Source organism: Diadema antillarum, unplaced genomic scaffold (assembly GCF_040938485.1).
Source record: "Diadema antillarum isolate AM-2024a unplaced genomic scaffold, OU_Dant_1.0 seq00000717_RagTag, whole genome shotgun sequence".
Taxonomy (NCBI): Eukaryota; Metazoa; Echinodermata; class Echinoidea; order Diadematoida; family Diadematidae; genus Diadema; species Diadema antillarum.
The window spans coordinates 810,104-828,263 of record NW_027271621.1 but is presented as its reverse complement, the minus strand read 5'-3'; the positions used below and the strand labels follow the sequence as shown (position 1 = coordinate 828,263).

At 38.6% G+C, this 18,160-nt stretch overlaps 1 protein-coding gene across 1 annotated transcript in view; it reads right to left on the bottom strand.

The window, feature by feature from the left end:
* Nucleotides 1-18,160, bottom strand: part of LOC139737972 (GATA-binding factor 2-like) — an 87,016-nt gene that overhangs the window by 12,037 nt on the left and 56,819 nt on the right. The window contains exons 5-6 of the mRNA XM_071648640.1: nucleotides 6,527-6,672; nucleotides 3,536-3,658 (exon numbers count right to left, since the gene is read on the bottom strand). Of these exons, the coding sequence (XP_071504741.1) occupies nucleotides 3,536-3,658; nucleotides 6,527-6,672 (269 nt within the window). The remainder of the gene's footprint in view (nucleotides 1-3,535; nucleotides 3,659-6,526; nucleotides 6,673-18,160) is intronic.

Here is an 18,160-nt window from a genome sequence, read left to right as displayed (position 1 = left end):
ATAGTCGATCAAGTAACCGTCATTAAACAAATGTTCCAAAGTGTTATTTTGATAATATTAATTAATATCTAGCTTCTTGTAAAGCGCAAATTCCATCGACGACTAACGCTCCTGGCGATTTAAATCCGAAGTGTTACAATTAACATTGGTACCAAACAATTAAAAAAATATATATTGTATCAAATCAAAGAGATGTTGGGACTTCAGCGAGGATATAAATGTGTCGGTGTTAGAGTTTTGAGGCAAGACGTTATTAAGTTGAAGCTTTGGGCCTGCATCTAAAATTGTGCGAATTCCCAATGTTTTAAGTCTGTAGACTATCTGAGTTCAAAGTCACTTGTGACAATGATTTTTTTTTCTTGAGATTCGACGAAAAACTGAAATTCGAATTAGATGTGGTGTGCAAGTAATTAGGCCCTACATCATTCAAATATGGACATACAGTTTTAGTTCTGTTTGTATGATCAATAGAGATTCGGGGAGATTGAGGAAAATTATTGCTCTAACGAATCAACCGCATTATGATTAACTGAACATTGCGAAATTCTAGTGTCATCGGATTGATGAGAATGAGAACATTATCAAAACGCTTTTCTTTTTCAACTGCAAGGTATGACGGAACCGATACCCTATAGGTACATCACTATTTGATCACAACCACAATTATATTAAATTATAGGCTACAGTTAATTGCACACAACAAGTTCAACCGCAGCAACACACGCATTTCGTTCACTATTATGATCAAGGACGAAAACCATTAAATATCACACAAACGTATATCCTTCGGCAAGACGCAAATTATCTCCTATAAAAACACATAAATATTACACATACAGACACACTCATTACATACATAGCACGCACACTAAGAAGAGACGCGGTAACGTGATGCCTCAATGGAAATCATACGCAAGATTTTGTAATTTTGTTGAAAAAAAAGGAAGAAAGATAATCGATATAAAATGAAACTCATCTGAGATATTGGAACCCTGCGAATCACACGGATTATCATTAGCGAAGGAAACACGGGCGGCCTTGGCTAACCGAGACGACTATGCCCATTTATTTTACTTATCATCTGTGTCTTAATCGCGGAGTTTTAATCCTAATCCGCTGATTGGTCTACGCGTCTGACTGTTCATGAGCCGATTTGGTTTTTCCCTTCTCTCTCTCTTCACCACTGGGGCATTCGTTTTGGAAATGTTAGTCGGGGGAGCGCGCAGAGACGCACATTTTGATGGATCGTTCCATGCGGCTGATAACCTGGAAAAGGGATTAAAGTCAGTCTCATTTCAAAATATCGCTGAATGAAATTGGAGACCGTGTTGAGGTTTAGTGAAATAAGCGAGGAATAAAGTACAGACGATGGTGTGGGTGTTCTGACTTCTAGCAAGTGCATAAATGTGGTGCTACTAAATGTGGAGCTAACCATGTGCAATGAATAATATGGACGAAACTGCAAGGGAAACAAACTCGAGAGATTCATCACTGTAGGTTTGCATTCAAGGGGACATGAGAAAAACCCATTCACAGAGATGAGACAAGATAGAGTCAGTGCAATTGGAGAGGGTGTATCGGGATGGAAATTATGAATGAAGGGCCAGAATACGCACTTACAAGCATCCTCTTTTTATTTCTTCATGTGCAGGAGGGGGGAGGGGAGAGGGGAGATGGCTTTGGCTGGGGGCAGATTCACCCGAACGGAAATTCTGTGAAATTCGACTAGGATATGCAGACGACAGGAACAATTGGTGCAACGCGCGAAGACGAATGGAAAACATTTGGCGGGAAACCCGCTAGGCAATGCAGTTTGGTAACTTCGAGGAGAAATGGCGATTTCCACCGTGTGTTTTCCAGTGAATAATATTATTTGAGATAGATTATTTCAGGATACGATTGCATTATTTCTTCATAATATTGTGCCTACTGGATAGACTTCAAATGCAAATGAATAACCCTCACCCCCCCCCCCCAAAAAAAAAAAAAAGTAAGTAAAGGTGCAGGATACGAGCGAAGTAGCCATTTCAGTCGGCGGTATTGGTATTTTGACAGCCAATTCCTGACTGGCAAGATAGATAAAGAGTTAACAATCCCGCTAAGTGTGATGTGCGATTAGGAGCGCTTCTTTGTTGTGCATAGCATCACAGTCAGGAGGAAAAAGTTCAGGCATCAGAGGTCAGCAGCTTCAGGCGCATCTGGTGGCAACGATAAGAACTGCTCGGAGTGAAACGGGGCGAATTCTATCACTACGGGCGTCCCATCGGGCCACTCAGTGGAAGATTAACGTCAAGTTTCATCCCTGGAATCTCCATCACATTGGACGAGGAGGAGAAGTCGGAGAGATGGGAGAGAAATGAGGAGCGTAGAATTTATAGATTTCTCCTTTTTTTTTGGGGGGGGGGGGGGACGTTGACTCTTTTCCGTCTTTTACTGTCAAGTCCATTGGGACATTTTGGAGCGGATTGGCGCTCATTAGGACGAGTAGTGCCGCTCTGGCCCGCGCGCCTTGCCACGCCGTGACATCAGCAAATTCGCGCTAGCGTGCCGCTAATTTTCAGCACACGTCCTACAACAGTGGGGCCTGGCGTAGATGTCAGTTTCTATCTCGCAGTAGGAATTCACACGTGTGTTTCCTAACATTGCATGACATCGGCTGAAAACTTCGCTTTGATTGCGACTCGATTTTGACAAACTTCACTAAAAACACCTGTATGACGCCTTATTGGGCGGATCCCGTAAACGCGAGTCATAAATGGAAATAACCAAAAAGAAACAACCTAATGTTACTCCTGTATATTATAAAATTAAGAAGTTATCGGTGCTTTTGCCGATGCCACGTGGAGTTGTCGAGTATAGCAAGAAGGCCTACATTCTCTCTTTTAAACATGCGGGCAGCATAATTGTTCTAACACAACTTCTGCTTAGGAAATGTTTGTTTACCCGCTATGTGAGCCGTGGAGTAGGAGCTCCGGAAACAGATTTCATACTGGGCGCCAAAGCAAATACGTGGCTGTATTTCATTCCAAGCTAACCGGTTCGGGTGTTAATTCAGGCTCTCCACTCGCCTGTTTCCCCTCCCTCAAAACAGAGACAAAAAAGGACTCAAAATAGAAAGTAGGGCTGGCACGGGACTTGCACTTTACCAGTCTCAAGGCCATGTTCGGCTTCACATCATTTTGATACAATGCATTTACTTCTTTCCACATGCTGCAGCTGTGCTCATGTAATGAAAAGCCAAATGACTTAGCGAGCGTATGTTCAAAACTGTATTGATATATATATATATATATATATATATATATGCATGAAGTGCCTTTATTTGTACTCGCATGTGGATATAAAATCAGAAAGTAGGACTATGTAATTACACATGTGCATGTATACACCGTACGAAATAACATTATGTCTATACATTCATAATTGCTTTTATTTCAATTGACTCTACGATTTCAGCGGTTCTTATCTGCTTTGCTGGAAAATGATAGACACTCATGAAGACGTAAAACCGAATCGTATATAATAAGACACCTACCCCGTGGAGTTTGTAGTAGAGGCCGCAGGCGTTGCAGACCGGGTCGCCATTGGGGTTTCTCCTCCAGAGAGTGGTGGTGGTTGCTTGGCAGTTGGCGCACGACGTGCCCGTGCGCTTGGCGGACTGGAACGTGAGAAATTATGGAGAAATAAATTCAATATTATGTCCTACCGTGCCTATAAACGAACATCCACAGAATCAAAAGACAGAGGCATTCCACAGAGCAATCGATGACATGCTCTTGTGTGAAATTGATCTCAATAGGCGATAATAACTGCAGAATAAAGGAGCCCAGGCAGCTTCTGGTTTAGGACTTTTGAATCAGTTTACGTCATATACCTGGTGTTATAATTTGCTTTCACATTTCGACGGGGATTTGGTGTTGTGGAGCTTTACATAGGATTCTGTAAAAGAACAATTATTGTTCTTTTATATACATAGGCCCTATATATTTCATATATATTTTAGGCCTATATATTTTGTTTTGTTATATTCTAACTAGAGTGGATTCTTGTGTAGTGAACAGAACTGGTAGTCATCTCTATTCTCAGTGTTTGTCAACCAAAGACTAAATTAACCAAAAGAGCAGATGCAACGTCACAGGTATACCAACAATGATTAAAAAGAAGTGTAGATCCCTTCCCCTTGAAATTGTGACACTTTACAGCGGAAGTATTGGCTATAGTGGTTTTGCCATTTCGCCCTCATTAAACGTGTGATCACTCCCATCAGCTATAGGTCAATGCACTAATTTGTAGTTGTGAACGTAAGTACAGTGACTACCAAAAAGTCATCGGTTTGATTGGATTTATGTCGATGGTAATTCATCAATCACGACTGATGTTATTATGATTGAGACTGATATCATTGTCCATCTCACCATCGGATTTCCTATCAAGAAATTGATTTTTATTTCGTTACAGCTTAAGTTAAATATACAAATGAAGTTCAATCAAATTCATTCGGTTTTTAAGAACCCCGCTTAATTAAACAAGACGTAAGGCCATTGTAAACAAGCCCTTGCAGTTACTAGTGCAACTTAAATTAACCACACCGAAAAACACACCATATGAATAATCTGTATAAAAGGAGAATAAAGGCAAATAAGCTCTTCATTGTATCAGTCAAATGAAGGTAAAGCAAAATTCAGATACACTGTCCAACATCAACATGGTCATTCTCGTCTTATGACTTTGAGGGTTCCATTACAGTTGCTCCTGCGACAATTGCTCCCATGAAATATCTGCACGCTAAGCCAAACATAAATTCTACCCCGAAAACATAATCCTAACCCCAATCCTAATCCTCACGTCAAACTTACCTAAAACCCTATCACAATCCTAACTCTAATGTTTGATTACTGTCATTGAAGTTATCATATTATGGTCAATTTCAATTGTGAGTCCAGAAACTTGAAGGAAGCTTTATTTTAACGGGTTGTTATAGTGGAACCAAAGGCGCGTGTGCATGTCACAGTGTAGTGGTGGTCTCTGTGTTGGCGAACGTTCTCAAAATGCTCATAAATATTTCCTGAAGGACCCCAGCTGGGACGCAGCTAGCAACCAACCGTACACATGTTGCTTCCTCATATTGTTCCCGAGAAACATAAATCTTTCATCAATATAGCTGCCTGGTTGGCGAGGTATTTCCTGGACTAAAAATTTGGGGAAGTTGGGTTGACAGTAATTTTCGATATCAGTGGCATCGATTTTCCATGTTTGAAAGAGGAAGAGAGAGAAAGGGGAAAGAGTGCGCGAGAGAGCTACTCCGGCAATACCAAATACCAAATTCTGTTGTGATGTCTGCTTCTCTATACTGGAAGTTAGCTACCAAGTTAGTGATATATTATTAATATACCATATCACTGAAAAGCGAAATTCGCTTAGTAAAACCAAGATATGAGCCAACCAATGCGAGCAGGCAAGTACGAAAACTGGCATTTCGGGATGAGGTTTTCGATCTCTTGTTTGTCCAACTGTGTAAGAAGCTTGTTCAATTTCGTCTGTTGTTTCTGTACTTCTGAAGAAGTGTTCGATCCTTGGATAGATTGGTTAGAATGGTAGCTGCATTGAGAGTGAGAATTGAACCGCAATGACAAAGTCTCCAGAAGTAAGCAAAATTATTCCTTCTGCCTATTCAAGCTCATCCTTACGCATCTGGTGGATAACGAAACATTACATTGATATTCAAATTTTGTCGCCAGACATAAATTCTGTTGCATATTTTGCGCAAAATCCATGCATGATGAACTATAATAATCATGTGGTTACATTTATCCAAGAAGCCTTTTAAGCGTAAGCACCGTTCTTCCCGAGGGACATAAGTAAACAGTGCCCCGACTACCAAATAAATGTGAACTTTGGGGTAAAGCGGGATATCATGGTTTAAATATCTTGTATCCCGGATGTTAGCAGTGGACTGAATTCGAACTCAGAATCTCCAGTATCAAGGTCTGAAACTTTCTTTAACCATCAAGCCATAGTACTAGCACTACTTGACTTAAGAAACGACCAAACTATAGATCTGGTGAGTGTCACCTGCGGAAGTCACTCAACTTACGCCGCTCTTCTCCCCCTGTCCTTCTATCGATCATTTTATTCCTAATTTAGTGGTTAAATACACGCATCAAATAGGCCTGGGGCTATACACAAATAACTCTACGTATGTGCGTGTGATTGAAGAGTAATGCACTGCAATTGATCAGAAATCTTTGTGAATTAATTCAGATTATTGTAAATAGACTATGTCGTATAGATTGGCGTTTGTGGACCTCACTCATTCCCAAGCTGTTGAATGCGCTTTCTCCTCAGTGAACGTCTACAGTTTGCCAATAATCCCTTTGGAATATTGGTTGCCTCTATGTTTTCTCTTGAGGATGCCTTCGACGAATAGTGGAATGAAATAAATTCAAAATGCACTGTCTGAATTGGAAATGTCTGAAGAAGGTGTGGAGAAGGTGTGACGGTCCCAACACGATTAAACCCGACTCACCAATCTTCGCTTGGGCTTTATCAGCGGGCGGTTCTGTCCGTTCATTTTGTGATACAGCCCGCAGGCGTTGCACAGGTAGTGCCCGTTGCCATCTCGTCTCCAGAGCGGCGTGGAGGTTGCTCCGCAGTTCACGCATTCCCGCCCCTCTGCAAATCAAGAACATTTAACAACAAATACAATTTATATCAGACTTCCATTTAAACAAAATGCAGCCAGATTTTCACATAGACATATATAAAGCCAGAGCGTATGCAATGAGAAACGGAGTGGCAGATGTTGCAATACAAATACAGCCGTTTTCATGACGCCAATTAATTATTCCTCTTTGATGTATAAATCCTTCAAAAAAGATAAACATACAATAAGATCATGACATGGAAAGAGAAAAAGGAGCATGAAAACTTCATCTTTGCAGGGTTGTGCATACGCCAATCATAAACAATGTCATATTGGTGTTTTGGGTGGGTTTTTTTACAGTAATTCTGCCACAAAAAGTACCGTCAACTTACGTCAGTGACACAATAAAAGCCAACTGGTCTTACATCCTGTCAATCGGAATCTTACATCCGTTGAAATATTTGAAACATAAATTTAGCTCGAGTTAGCTGAAGAGTAATAGGTGAAGGCCAAGCCACTTAACACTGGTAATAATGAAGTTATTTCCTTTGTTTGTATGACGCGCGTGCAGTATACGGCTGTAATGAAACAGCGTGTGGCTGAGATTAAGAGTGTTACGTAAAACAGATTAAACAGTGACGTACACTGAATCATAAATTCATTAATCATAATTAAACGCTGGATTGCAAACACATTGTGTCAATCCTTTACCATGGTACACCCCTCCCCCCCCCCCTGCTATTTTCATATCTAAAACAAGTTTTGGAGAAGGAGCGAGACGTGGGAGGAAGACCCGTCGCCGACCCGCGGCGTGGGGCGGTTGACACTACAAATCAGGACTACCGGTCAGTGGTAAAAGGTCCAGACAACTGACTGTTGTCAGGCGCTGTAAGAATAAAAATCTTGTCTACCCCTGAAGAAGCAAACCACTAAGTCCACTCGCCTCCCTGGCTTAATTCTATGATGAACAAAACTTCATCACAAGTAGTTTACTCATTGATCTGTTTGTCATCGAAACTTTTGTTATCCATGAAGTCAAGTCTAGCCATAACACACTTATTTCATCAATCGTATCATTCAGTCTATAGTGTAGTATATCTGGTTATGATAGCATTCCAGAAAGGGGAAAAAGGACATCGTTGGAAAGGATAAAATGATTTTCTCACATCTGCAATGAAGACTACAATTTAGGATTCAAATGAGGTCTTCTATTTTAAAGAGAGAAACATGAAAATCCATCGATGTATTCCTCCACGAATGTCGCTGAAGATTAGGATAGAATATCCGTAACAATGCAAGAAAGTTTGCTACAACTGCATTCTCAAGAAAGTAGTTTGAGGTCAAAAGTTGAGTGCAATAAACAGGGTTGATGTCAGGTGGTCCGAAGTGTCTCCCCCCCCCTCCCGTAATTCAAATTTCCTCCCAGTCGTTTGAGAATAAAGAGAGTGAGCTAGAGTATTAGCCCAAAATGTAAAATGGCGCGCGAACTGTGCGTTTGTTGAGCTCCTCACTTTCCGATAATTTCCGATTCCAATTACGCACCAATTCTGCCGTTTAGCTAGCGGGTTTCTTCTTAATCTGCTCTTAGAAAACCACTAAACAATACCAAAAAAAAAGTTAGAAGGAGGTTATTGTAACTGCCTTAATGTATAAGCAAATAAGCTATGGAAAAAAATCTCGAAAATTCGTCGTTTGTTATGAGGGATGAAAAATGATAGGAATGCTATCACATCAGTTTCGATACATTTCGAAGTCAGAATGAAACATTTCAAATGGCAAGTATAATGACAACCAACAAAGAAGTGATAGCCACGTCGAGTATTGTCGTAAAGATTAAGGATATACCTTTTATACCTTTGATTGTGACTGAACGACGGAGAATTTAAGTAGGTCACTAGTGATAATTAACCTTTTTTTTTTTGACATAAACAATAGCTTGCCCGACACGTATATAGAAGTGAAATGTTGTGACAAATGAATGAATCACAGACGGATAAATGAAAGAAAGGATTCTCAGTAATTGAAACTACAGAAATAATTGAAGAGACTTCCGAATATTTCTCTGAGATGTATCAACAAAAAGTAATATTCGACCGAACGCATTGCCATTTGAATGCGAAAAGCCACAGTCGCCGTCATTTGATATCATCTTACGATCTACGACAGATATCGTATTGAAATACGTCTAAAAACTATGTGACGTTCAAAATAGATTGTTGAGAGTTGAATATTCGTTAGAGTAAAGTGTCTCTTAACCTTATTTGCAGCAACTTAATTTTGGTGTTGACTTGAAATTTTTGGTGTTGACATTGTTTTTAATACTCAGTGCAAAATTAGACAAACAGAACAGTAGAGGTCTTTGTCAAACTCTCACGTGAAACAAAAATGTACAGAAAGTTGCCATTTCATGTGCAAACCAGACGAGGTGGCAATATCATTACTGCGTAAGTCTCCTATAGTGACATACACATAAGACTACATCTTCACCAACATGTCTTCATCATATTCATTATGTCCTCGAGGAGAGAAATTTGTATCCTTCCAAACAAATGGCATTGCGTTGCAATAATTAGCAATGACGTCGGAGGGGGGGGGTTAAAGTTGAAAATCAATGTTCAAAAATCATGATATTCTTTATGACATCTTGGCACACAAACAAATGGGAGAATTTTGAGTTGATTAAATCATTACCTCGGACAATTTGCAAAGTAGCGGCGAAATTTTGAATTGCAAAACTTTCTTTGAAGTTCAATTCGATTTTGATGACTTTTCTATTTTCTGTTTGTCTGATTTTAATCTTTATCAACTTGTGCACGGCGTGAGATTTCTGTTAAAATGGCCTTTAACTGATACTTTCAAACATAATGTCATTGTATAGTGATCCTTTTTTTTTTCAGGCACATGCACAAAGGCAATGATTTGTCCTTCAGGTTATCACCTGTCATTATCAACTTCATGAAGGTGTAATCTATCGAGAGATCGGTATCACAATGCTTCAGATATTTGTTGTTGTTATTATGATTTTTTTTCTTTAAAAATGAGATCGATGGCCTATTTCGATGTCACACTTTCAATACGCGTTTCCTGGCGTCATCCTTATTCAGGAGCTATGGTTATGAATACAAATCACAGGAGGAGGGGGTAATGTGTTCACTACATCGAGAGAGGGGAAGATGTTTGAAAGCAAGTAAAAATCAAAAGACGCAAGGGGAATAACAATCAGATATCTATTACTAATCTGCAGCACATTTGACCAAGGTCTCGACCTATTTCACTCGCCTCTTTCTTCCCCTTTCCTCTATGACGTAATGGCTATCCTGCATTTTGTGATAATCGCTGCTGAATAAAGTATGCTGTGACGACGTAGTTTGCAGGCACAAACCCTTGTTGGTCGTATAGAAGTCTGCATGCGCCAAGACTAATACACGCACCACTACACTGCAGCCTCTCCCAACAAGGGTTTGTACAGACTTCTAAAAACAGTTTCTCACGGTGAAAATCAAACTCCACCCTCTACCCATGTGATTGGTTGCTTTCCAATGTCCATCACCATCTCTGGGGACTTCGCTGGCAGCACCCAATAACTGGATAATTAGGAAGACAGATATCACCAGTCCATGGGTGAAATAAAAACAACACTGGTCAGACAACCCTTCCCCCATTGATACCAGTACACCAGATTCCAAGGGGTGACCGTTTCTCCCTTACACAGTACAGTCATCTTTTCCCCTCTAAATCTGACTCTTCTGTAAACCATGGAGCAGCATGTGGATTCATGGTGTAAACCATGAAATGACTAAAATGTAATGAGATATTTTTTAGGGCATCATCTGCTTTTCTGAACAAGATTTCAAGGCATGTTTTAACTTTTTGCAACATTTAACGAGAATCCACTTATATGACTATCAAATGAGCATTGGCCCGTACATACTATTCTATTAAAATTTCGTTTGACGAAAATCAAATTTGAGATGGTTGAGATATCGCCAAACAATTGGTCCTAATGAAATGTGGGAACTTTCTCTTATGGACCACTTTGCTTTACTTTGTTTTTGGATATTTCCAAATCCGACTTTCATCAAATAAAATTGTAACTACTCTTTAATATGTCAAGTAGTTTCTATCATGCAAAAAGTTAAAAGTTGAATCACCTTCTCAACCAAAACTACCATCCCTTAAACGCCTTTTTTTTTTTCTTTTACTCGCTGGTATACTGTGTAGTCATGGGCCCACTAATTACACACAAACCTAGGTTCATTGTTAGTGTACCAACCTATGTGATAATTTAAAATTAATACCCTTGAATTTCATTATGTATAGGTTCTGAATAAAACCTAAACTTTGAGAAGATCAAGGTTGAAAAGCAAAGAACAGTTCTGGTGCAAACCTATGCATGAACCAAACCCAGAAAAACCTTACTTCTAAGAGGTTTTCTACTTCTAAGAGTAATCTTTAATAAGTAGAGTCAGAGATGGTCTTCTGTATACTAGTAACTTCTCTCCCTAGTTTGATCTCTCTCCTATTGCAAGTTCCGACAGTGTTTCAAATTCACTGTCAATTCCTCTCTATGTATTGGTCTGATAAAACAATGCATTTCCCGAGTGAATTTATACATACATCTTTTAAAACTTGTGATAGATATCAATGTAAAATCTCCTGGATGCTGAATCATAACTTGCAATTGATTATAATTCTCTATTCTATACTAGTAAAAATCAGTTGCTGGTTGCAATCAATTGTTTTCCATCTTTATTAATTGCATAACACTGAAAGAGCTAATACTTACTTGTCATATATTCACTCAAAATGAGTTGAATCTGCTGTGTCGTAGCTGTAATAATCTATTAAGTGCATTTTGGAAATGAACCTGCAGTCTGCTGGCAACAGCGTAATATTTGTCACTGTTGACCAATGTTTTGCCATGATAACAACATTATTCATATTTTTAAAATCATTTACAATTTTGTGGATCAAACTTTTTCTGTTTTTTTTTAAGCCATTTGAGTTGCAATTTGGGAATCATGACCACTCTATAGTAATGCTATTTTGCACAACACTTAAATAATACATTATAGAATTTTCAATATGCCTCTTTCCATGGAACATTAGTATTTTTATGGATAAATACAAAGTCACATGAATTGACCTAACTCCCTCGCTTTTTGAGCAATAGACTTGAAATTTGGCACGTGTGACCACCATTGTAGGCCTATACTGTATACAAATTGTATCTTTCGTCATTGTCGACAGTGTTTGCCATTAACAGCATTTCTGTCAAAAACATTTGTGGAACAAACTGCCCACTTTTTGAACATTTGATTTGCAGTTTTAGAGACTGATGATCACTCTTACTACATGTAGGGCCTATGTCATTTAGCAAGACATTTGTGTGTGTATGTGTGGTTTTCAGTCTGTCTGTTGCCATGACATGAATATTTTCTTACATATGTGGATTGATCAACTGTAACTCCATCAGTTATTGGGCATTATATAGAATTGAAATTTCGCATATATTTTGGCTGCTAAAATGTAAAGTGAAGATATCCAAACTTCATCTCTTGTCATTGCTGACCCATGTATTTACGTGATAACATACAAATTACTAATTGATTTAGCTAAATCCAGCAGTTTCTAGGATTTGATTGAGATTTGACACATGTGACCAATACACATTTCAATTGCTCAAAGCATTTCTTTCCTCAATGTTGGACAATGCATTCCCATGGCAACATTTTTTTTGATAAACAAATATTGTGGATTAATAATGTAGAGCTTACTCCCTCAGTCTTCGAACATTTGACGTGATATTTGGTACATGTGACCACTATAGCATGTTGATGCTTAAACTCTGTCTTTGGAGTATGGCAATTCTGTGTTGCCATTTTATAGGCATTTTTCATTAAAAAATGTTCACTTCTTTCGTCATGGACGGACAGTATTTGCCACAAAAATTATGAACTTTTTGAATAAAAATAAATAATACAAAAACATTATGGCTTATGCTATTTTCCTCAGTTTTTAGAATGTTGTTATAGCTTTTAATAGATTCGGTACATTTTTGGGGACCATTATAGATATATGTGCATTTATATTGAAAAACACATTTTTGTCAATGTTGAATAATGCATTGCCACGGTAGCAACCTGATAAAAAGCACACAAAAACATTGTGTACTGTGCTAACTCACTCAGGTTGAGGTCCATGGGGTATTAATCACATTTAGTGATAGTTCTGGTCTGGATTGCATGTATTGTTGCTGCCAGTCCTCGCCTGTGGTACATTCTCTTTATTTTCTGAGCAACACATTTTTGCTTGTTTGTTTCAATGAACTTCTGTTTGTATTTTTAAAGAAATGTAGGTAGGCTATTGTTCTTTAAACTGCAGAGACTCCATCTCTCCCGCTTTCAACTGGAGATCTCCCGCCGAAAGCCCGTTTTTGCCAAATCTCCCGTTCTCCCGCTTGAGATTTAATTTCTCCCGCCCTGGCTCTGTGTCTCCCACTTAAAATGATTTCTCACATTGTGTGTTCGTATGTTGAAAAATAAGCCTTAGATAGCACAAGAGAACATTAAGAACTCTAATTATTAGAGCTTCCAGAGCTCAAGCGGGCCCTGGACCCTGGCCGCAGGGAAATTCGCGCTCGTGATATGCGCTTGGAGTCTCCCGTTTGCCAGGGGTTTCAGGCAGGAGAATCTCCAGATCAGAAGGTACTTGGGGTTGAAGTCTCTGAAACTGTAACCATTTCTCTTTTAAAAAATGGGCATATATTCCTTGGTAATGAAGCCCATATTATGTGTGGGAGCTTGATATTTTGACCTGGTTATAGAAACTTCAAAATAACTTTTTCTTTATCTAATTTTCCTCAAACTGTCACTGATATGTTCTAATAATGTTGCTGAACTCTCTCAATCCACATGTATTTCAACGTGAACTTGCACAGTACATATCACTTTTACGATATCATCAAAATATATATCATCTCTTTTCTTTTATCTATTCCCCGAAAGCATTACAACATTACTTCAGTTATGCGTTCATGGCTTTATGACAATGCAACACTGTTTTATAGAAATATCAAACAATCGCAAGAAATATTTTGATGATATCGGTAAAAGACAAATTCACATTGAAATACATGTGGATTGAGAGAATTCAGCGATTAGAACATATCAGTGACAGTTTGGGGAAAGTTAGATAAAGAGAAAGTTATATAACTTTAAAAATGCATAACTTTGTTATTAAGCTCTTTATCCACAATATTTGTAAGAAACAGTTTGAATGCATGACAGTTACAAATTTGACTTTGGTGTCAGATTTTTACTTGAATGGATTGATCCAGGTTAGCTAATTTTATATCTCAGCTCCTATGGGCCTATTGGCAAGTATTTCGTTGAGAATTTGAAAACTTGAAATCGGGTATATGTTGGTACATGTACCTCACATTAGCAATAGCACGAGCAAGAAATTACGTAGGCCTGAAGGGAAAGGTCACCAAATCATAAAGTATAGTAATCTATTACTGTAGATGAATAAGCCTTGGTACATTTATTATCAAAGTTCGAGTAGGCAAATTTGACGAAATGCATGATAAGCAGGCACTATGCATAAATAGGTGAATGAAGGTTTTATGTAGACTCGCATTAAATCAGAATGTCACATACAAAGCTACTTATTTCTTTTTACACAGATAAAGGTTAGGCTCGTAAAGACATATAGTTTGGTATAATCTTGATTAAGACTTAGGAATGTTTATAGCTCTTCATGAAATAATAGAAATATGAAAGAAGGAGTTTAAACATGACACCTTACATAAGTATGTACGCCAGAGGCCCAAAAAAAAAATATACAGGTTAGGTAGACTGATATATAAAAAAACTACAAACTTGCTCAGATATTTCATGCATATGGGGAATGCATTTTCAATGTACCAAAACAGAGAATGATTTATTTAGTATTTCTTTCACAAAGAGATTTATTGAGAGAAAGGTGAAAATAGAGGGAAAATCATGTTGGTCTTGATATGATTCGGTAATTATGAAGAGTAGACAGAAAAAAAAGAAAGAATAAGATCTACTGAGAGCTTGAAAAGAGAGAAAAGAAGAAACAAACCGAAAGCAGGGAGGTGGGAAGAGATTCCCACCTCCATGCAGAAAGGGAATGGCTGGGATATGTTCCTTGGTTCCTCATAAGGAGGTGGTCACTCATTGCAGAGGGGAGCATTCTTGCTCTAGAAAGTACATCCCAAGTCTTACATAACAGTTCAAACCACCATCTGGTTTTCTACTCAGGTTGACCTTTATCTCAGTGGTGGTCAGCCAGACAGCCCCCTATAGGGCATGTCAATCACGGTTACCATGACAATCCTCTCAGAGTGAAGCTCCGCCCAATAAACATGAAAAGGTGTTTATGGACCCAAAGGTTGTACAAACCCTTGTTGGGAGAAGCTTCAACACAGGGCCTATGGGACAGTGCCATATGGTGCATGTAGTAGTCTTGGCGCAGACTCCTTTACGACCAACAAGGGTTTGTGCCTGCAAACTAGTGACGACGTAGTTTGCAGGCACAAACCCTTGTTGGTCGTATAGAAGTCTGCATGCGCCAAGACTAATACACGCACCACTACACTGCAGCCTCTCCCAACAAGGGTTTGTGCCTGCAAACTAGTGACGACGAGTCAGCTGGCTGCTAGCCCAGAGGTACAGCGCGCGCTCTTTTCAATATGCGACAGGTTTACTTGACTATTAGCTGTACGTCTGAAATTTTGACGTAATCGAGAAGGCTAATTATAGGAGCCACACTATCCTATGTGAGGAAGCAAGCGGCGAAGCAAGAAGGGAATATATGAGCGTCCTGGAAGTTTCGGGTCGCTGTGTTCCCCTCTTCTTGTGTTACGCAGCCGTTGAAAAGGTTTGTCCTCGCATTCGCATAAGTAAACGGGTCACGAGGGGCGAGTTTCGGCATAAATTATCCTGAATGAATCGCACGATATGAACAAAGGAGTGCTGAATTCAATTTAAGATAAAACTCACAGCGATATGATATTATTCGAGTCTGCTATCCTATAACACAGTGTGGCTCGTTTGAAATAAGTTCGCGCATTGCCGCATTTCCCAGCTTTTCCACTTTGTATTTCCGGCATTTAATACAATTTGATCATTTACGATTCGAAGAAAGGGCAGCCGAAAACCGAAAGTTACTGGCACAACAACATGACCTGTCGCCTCTTCACTGGACTTCGGCCAAGAGTTCACCGCAGTGGTATAGCACTCCTTTACCGCTGCTGGAATTGGCCCGACCAATTAATGGCTGTGACGTAGGCAGCGATGTTCAACTCGCTAATAGTTGACAGAGGGGGTACCTGCTTGGCCATTTCCGCTCGGCATAATGTAATTGTACCTTTCCACGTCTGATCAAATTCGAAAACATTCATCCCTCCTTCTCGCCCGCTTTAGAGGGAGAGATAAAATCAAAGTATACTGCAAATTCTGAGCAAACCAATAAATTGTAAGAATGTTATGACTGCATATTACGAAAAGAATATGTTTTTTAGAGTTTCACGCAAGTATGGCAGTTGGAATGGGCGAGTTCTGACTCATAATCAGATCGAAGTAATGGCATTCTACAAGCCAGTTTTGTTTTGTTTTGTTTTTGTTCAAATATTAATCTATTGCATAATTATGATGTTAAATCATGCAAAATGCCTTTCAGTCGCTACTGTTCAACTTAATGATGTCCATATAAACACAAATGTTAATTAAGGTGCAAGTTTTTCTTCGAATGACTTGGAATTTGCAGGGTTATTCGTTTTTCAGGATCTGTTCAGACACGACCTCACATAATTTAAAATTCCCCATTTTATTCTCAACTCTTTTGAGAGTTTTTGTGTAGGCCTAATCTTAAGAAAAAGCACTACAACAGATTATGATTATATCTTAATCACATTCCAAATAACCACACAACAATAAATCTATATATGATTCATGTGATTAATACCTGGATGTACAAGTGTCATCGATGATAATGTTCTGAGTACCAATTTATATGTCATCGCATTTGACTAAAATCCGTTTGATGTTGACCCAGGGGTCAGAGAAATAAAGTGAATTTAAAATGGGCAATTCTCTTTCTATTTCAACGTTGACAAGACTGCTTAGTCACATTGAAAGAATCTTTCTTTATCTATTTATATTCAGTATTTTATGAATTATTGACTATTTCGAAGCGAGTTGATTACATGTTGGTCATAAACCATGTTATAATCTTGTTTCGCGAACACAGACAATTAGTGCCATCAGGGGTTGATTTTATCGCTCGGGATCGCTCGGTTCCTTAATCATCGCCAATTTCTGGATCTCGCCTTATCGACTCAAACATCTGAGGCCCGTTGAAATGTTTTCACCGATTCGCTTTTTATTGTCGCTATTCTGAAAACGACTCAAAGTGAATTTAGTGGCATAAAGGAAGACGAGGCAAGATCTCCTTCAAAAGATATCTTTAACAGGAATAACATCTATGGCTACATTACTTCTTCTTTTGGGGGCATGTCCAGGGTTAACCATTGAAAATGAAGTAATGAAGTTAAATGGCAGATCCCAGCTGTAGGTATGTTTTGCGGGATTTGCGACATCGAGTTATTTGTATTGAAAGCCAGATCATAATGTGAGTGTGAGTGCGTGTCAACATTGTAAAGACATAGGATGCACAATAACAATTGACTTGCCAGGAAAGTCATTTTTACATTTGGTGAACATTGAGAATATCATTTCGAACCTTCACTAAAGAGAAATTACATAAAAGTATAAAGATGATTGCTTGCCCCTTGCAATATCAAAGTTAATTCTGGTTAATCCTTTAAAAAAAAAACCGGATTCAATATATTGATTTTTTATTGTCATGACATATTACGATCACAGCCTTAATTTTTCTGTTTCTGTTACTTGAAGATTGTTGATAACACCTACATATGATTTTACAGTCATTTTTTTTTATTCAGCAATATCTGTACTATCATGATTATAAATTACCGAAAAATTAAGTGAAATCAGTCCAGCGAGCATTATGAAAAGAATCTACATAAACATAATTATTGAAAGTCAGTCAGTTCTAAAATATGGCGAGCAGTGACGATCTCGACCTCGCGTTCTAAGTAGGGGTGATACGCCACCTCTGTGTTCTAAGTCACGTGACCCTAAGTGGCTGCTGTTTTTCTATTCGATGTGTAAAGACCAATCAAAAAATAAAAACAAAATAATATCTATTTCGGGGAACAAATTATCCTTCTCATGGATGACGGATGATGCTATATATTAGAAAAAAAACACACACATTCTTTAAATCATACACTGTTCGAGGAAATGTAACAAGTGAAGTACATTAACTACACAATTTAGTGACGTCAACAATCCGATCACTCAATCGATATGTCACTCCAACGTGATATGAGATGACAAACCAGAATGAATATTAAGGTTATAAGCTTTGTGGATTCTGCCCTCCGATAATGTTCAGCTCAAAATA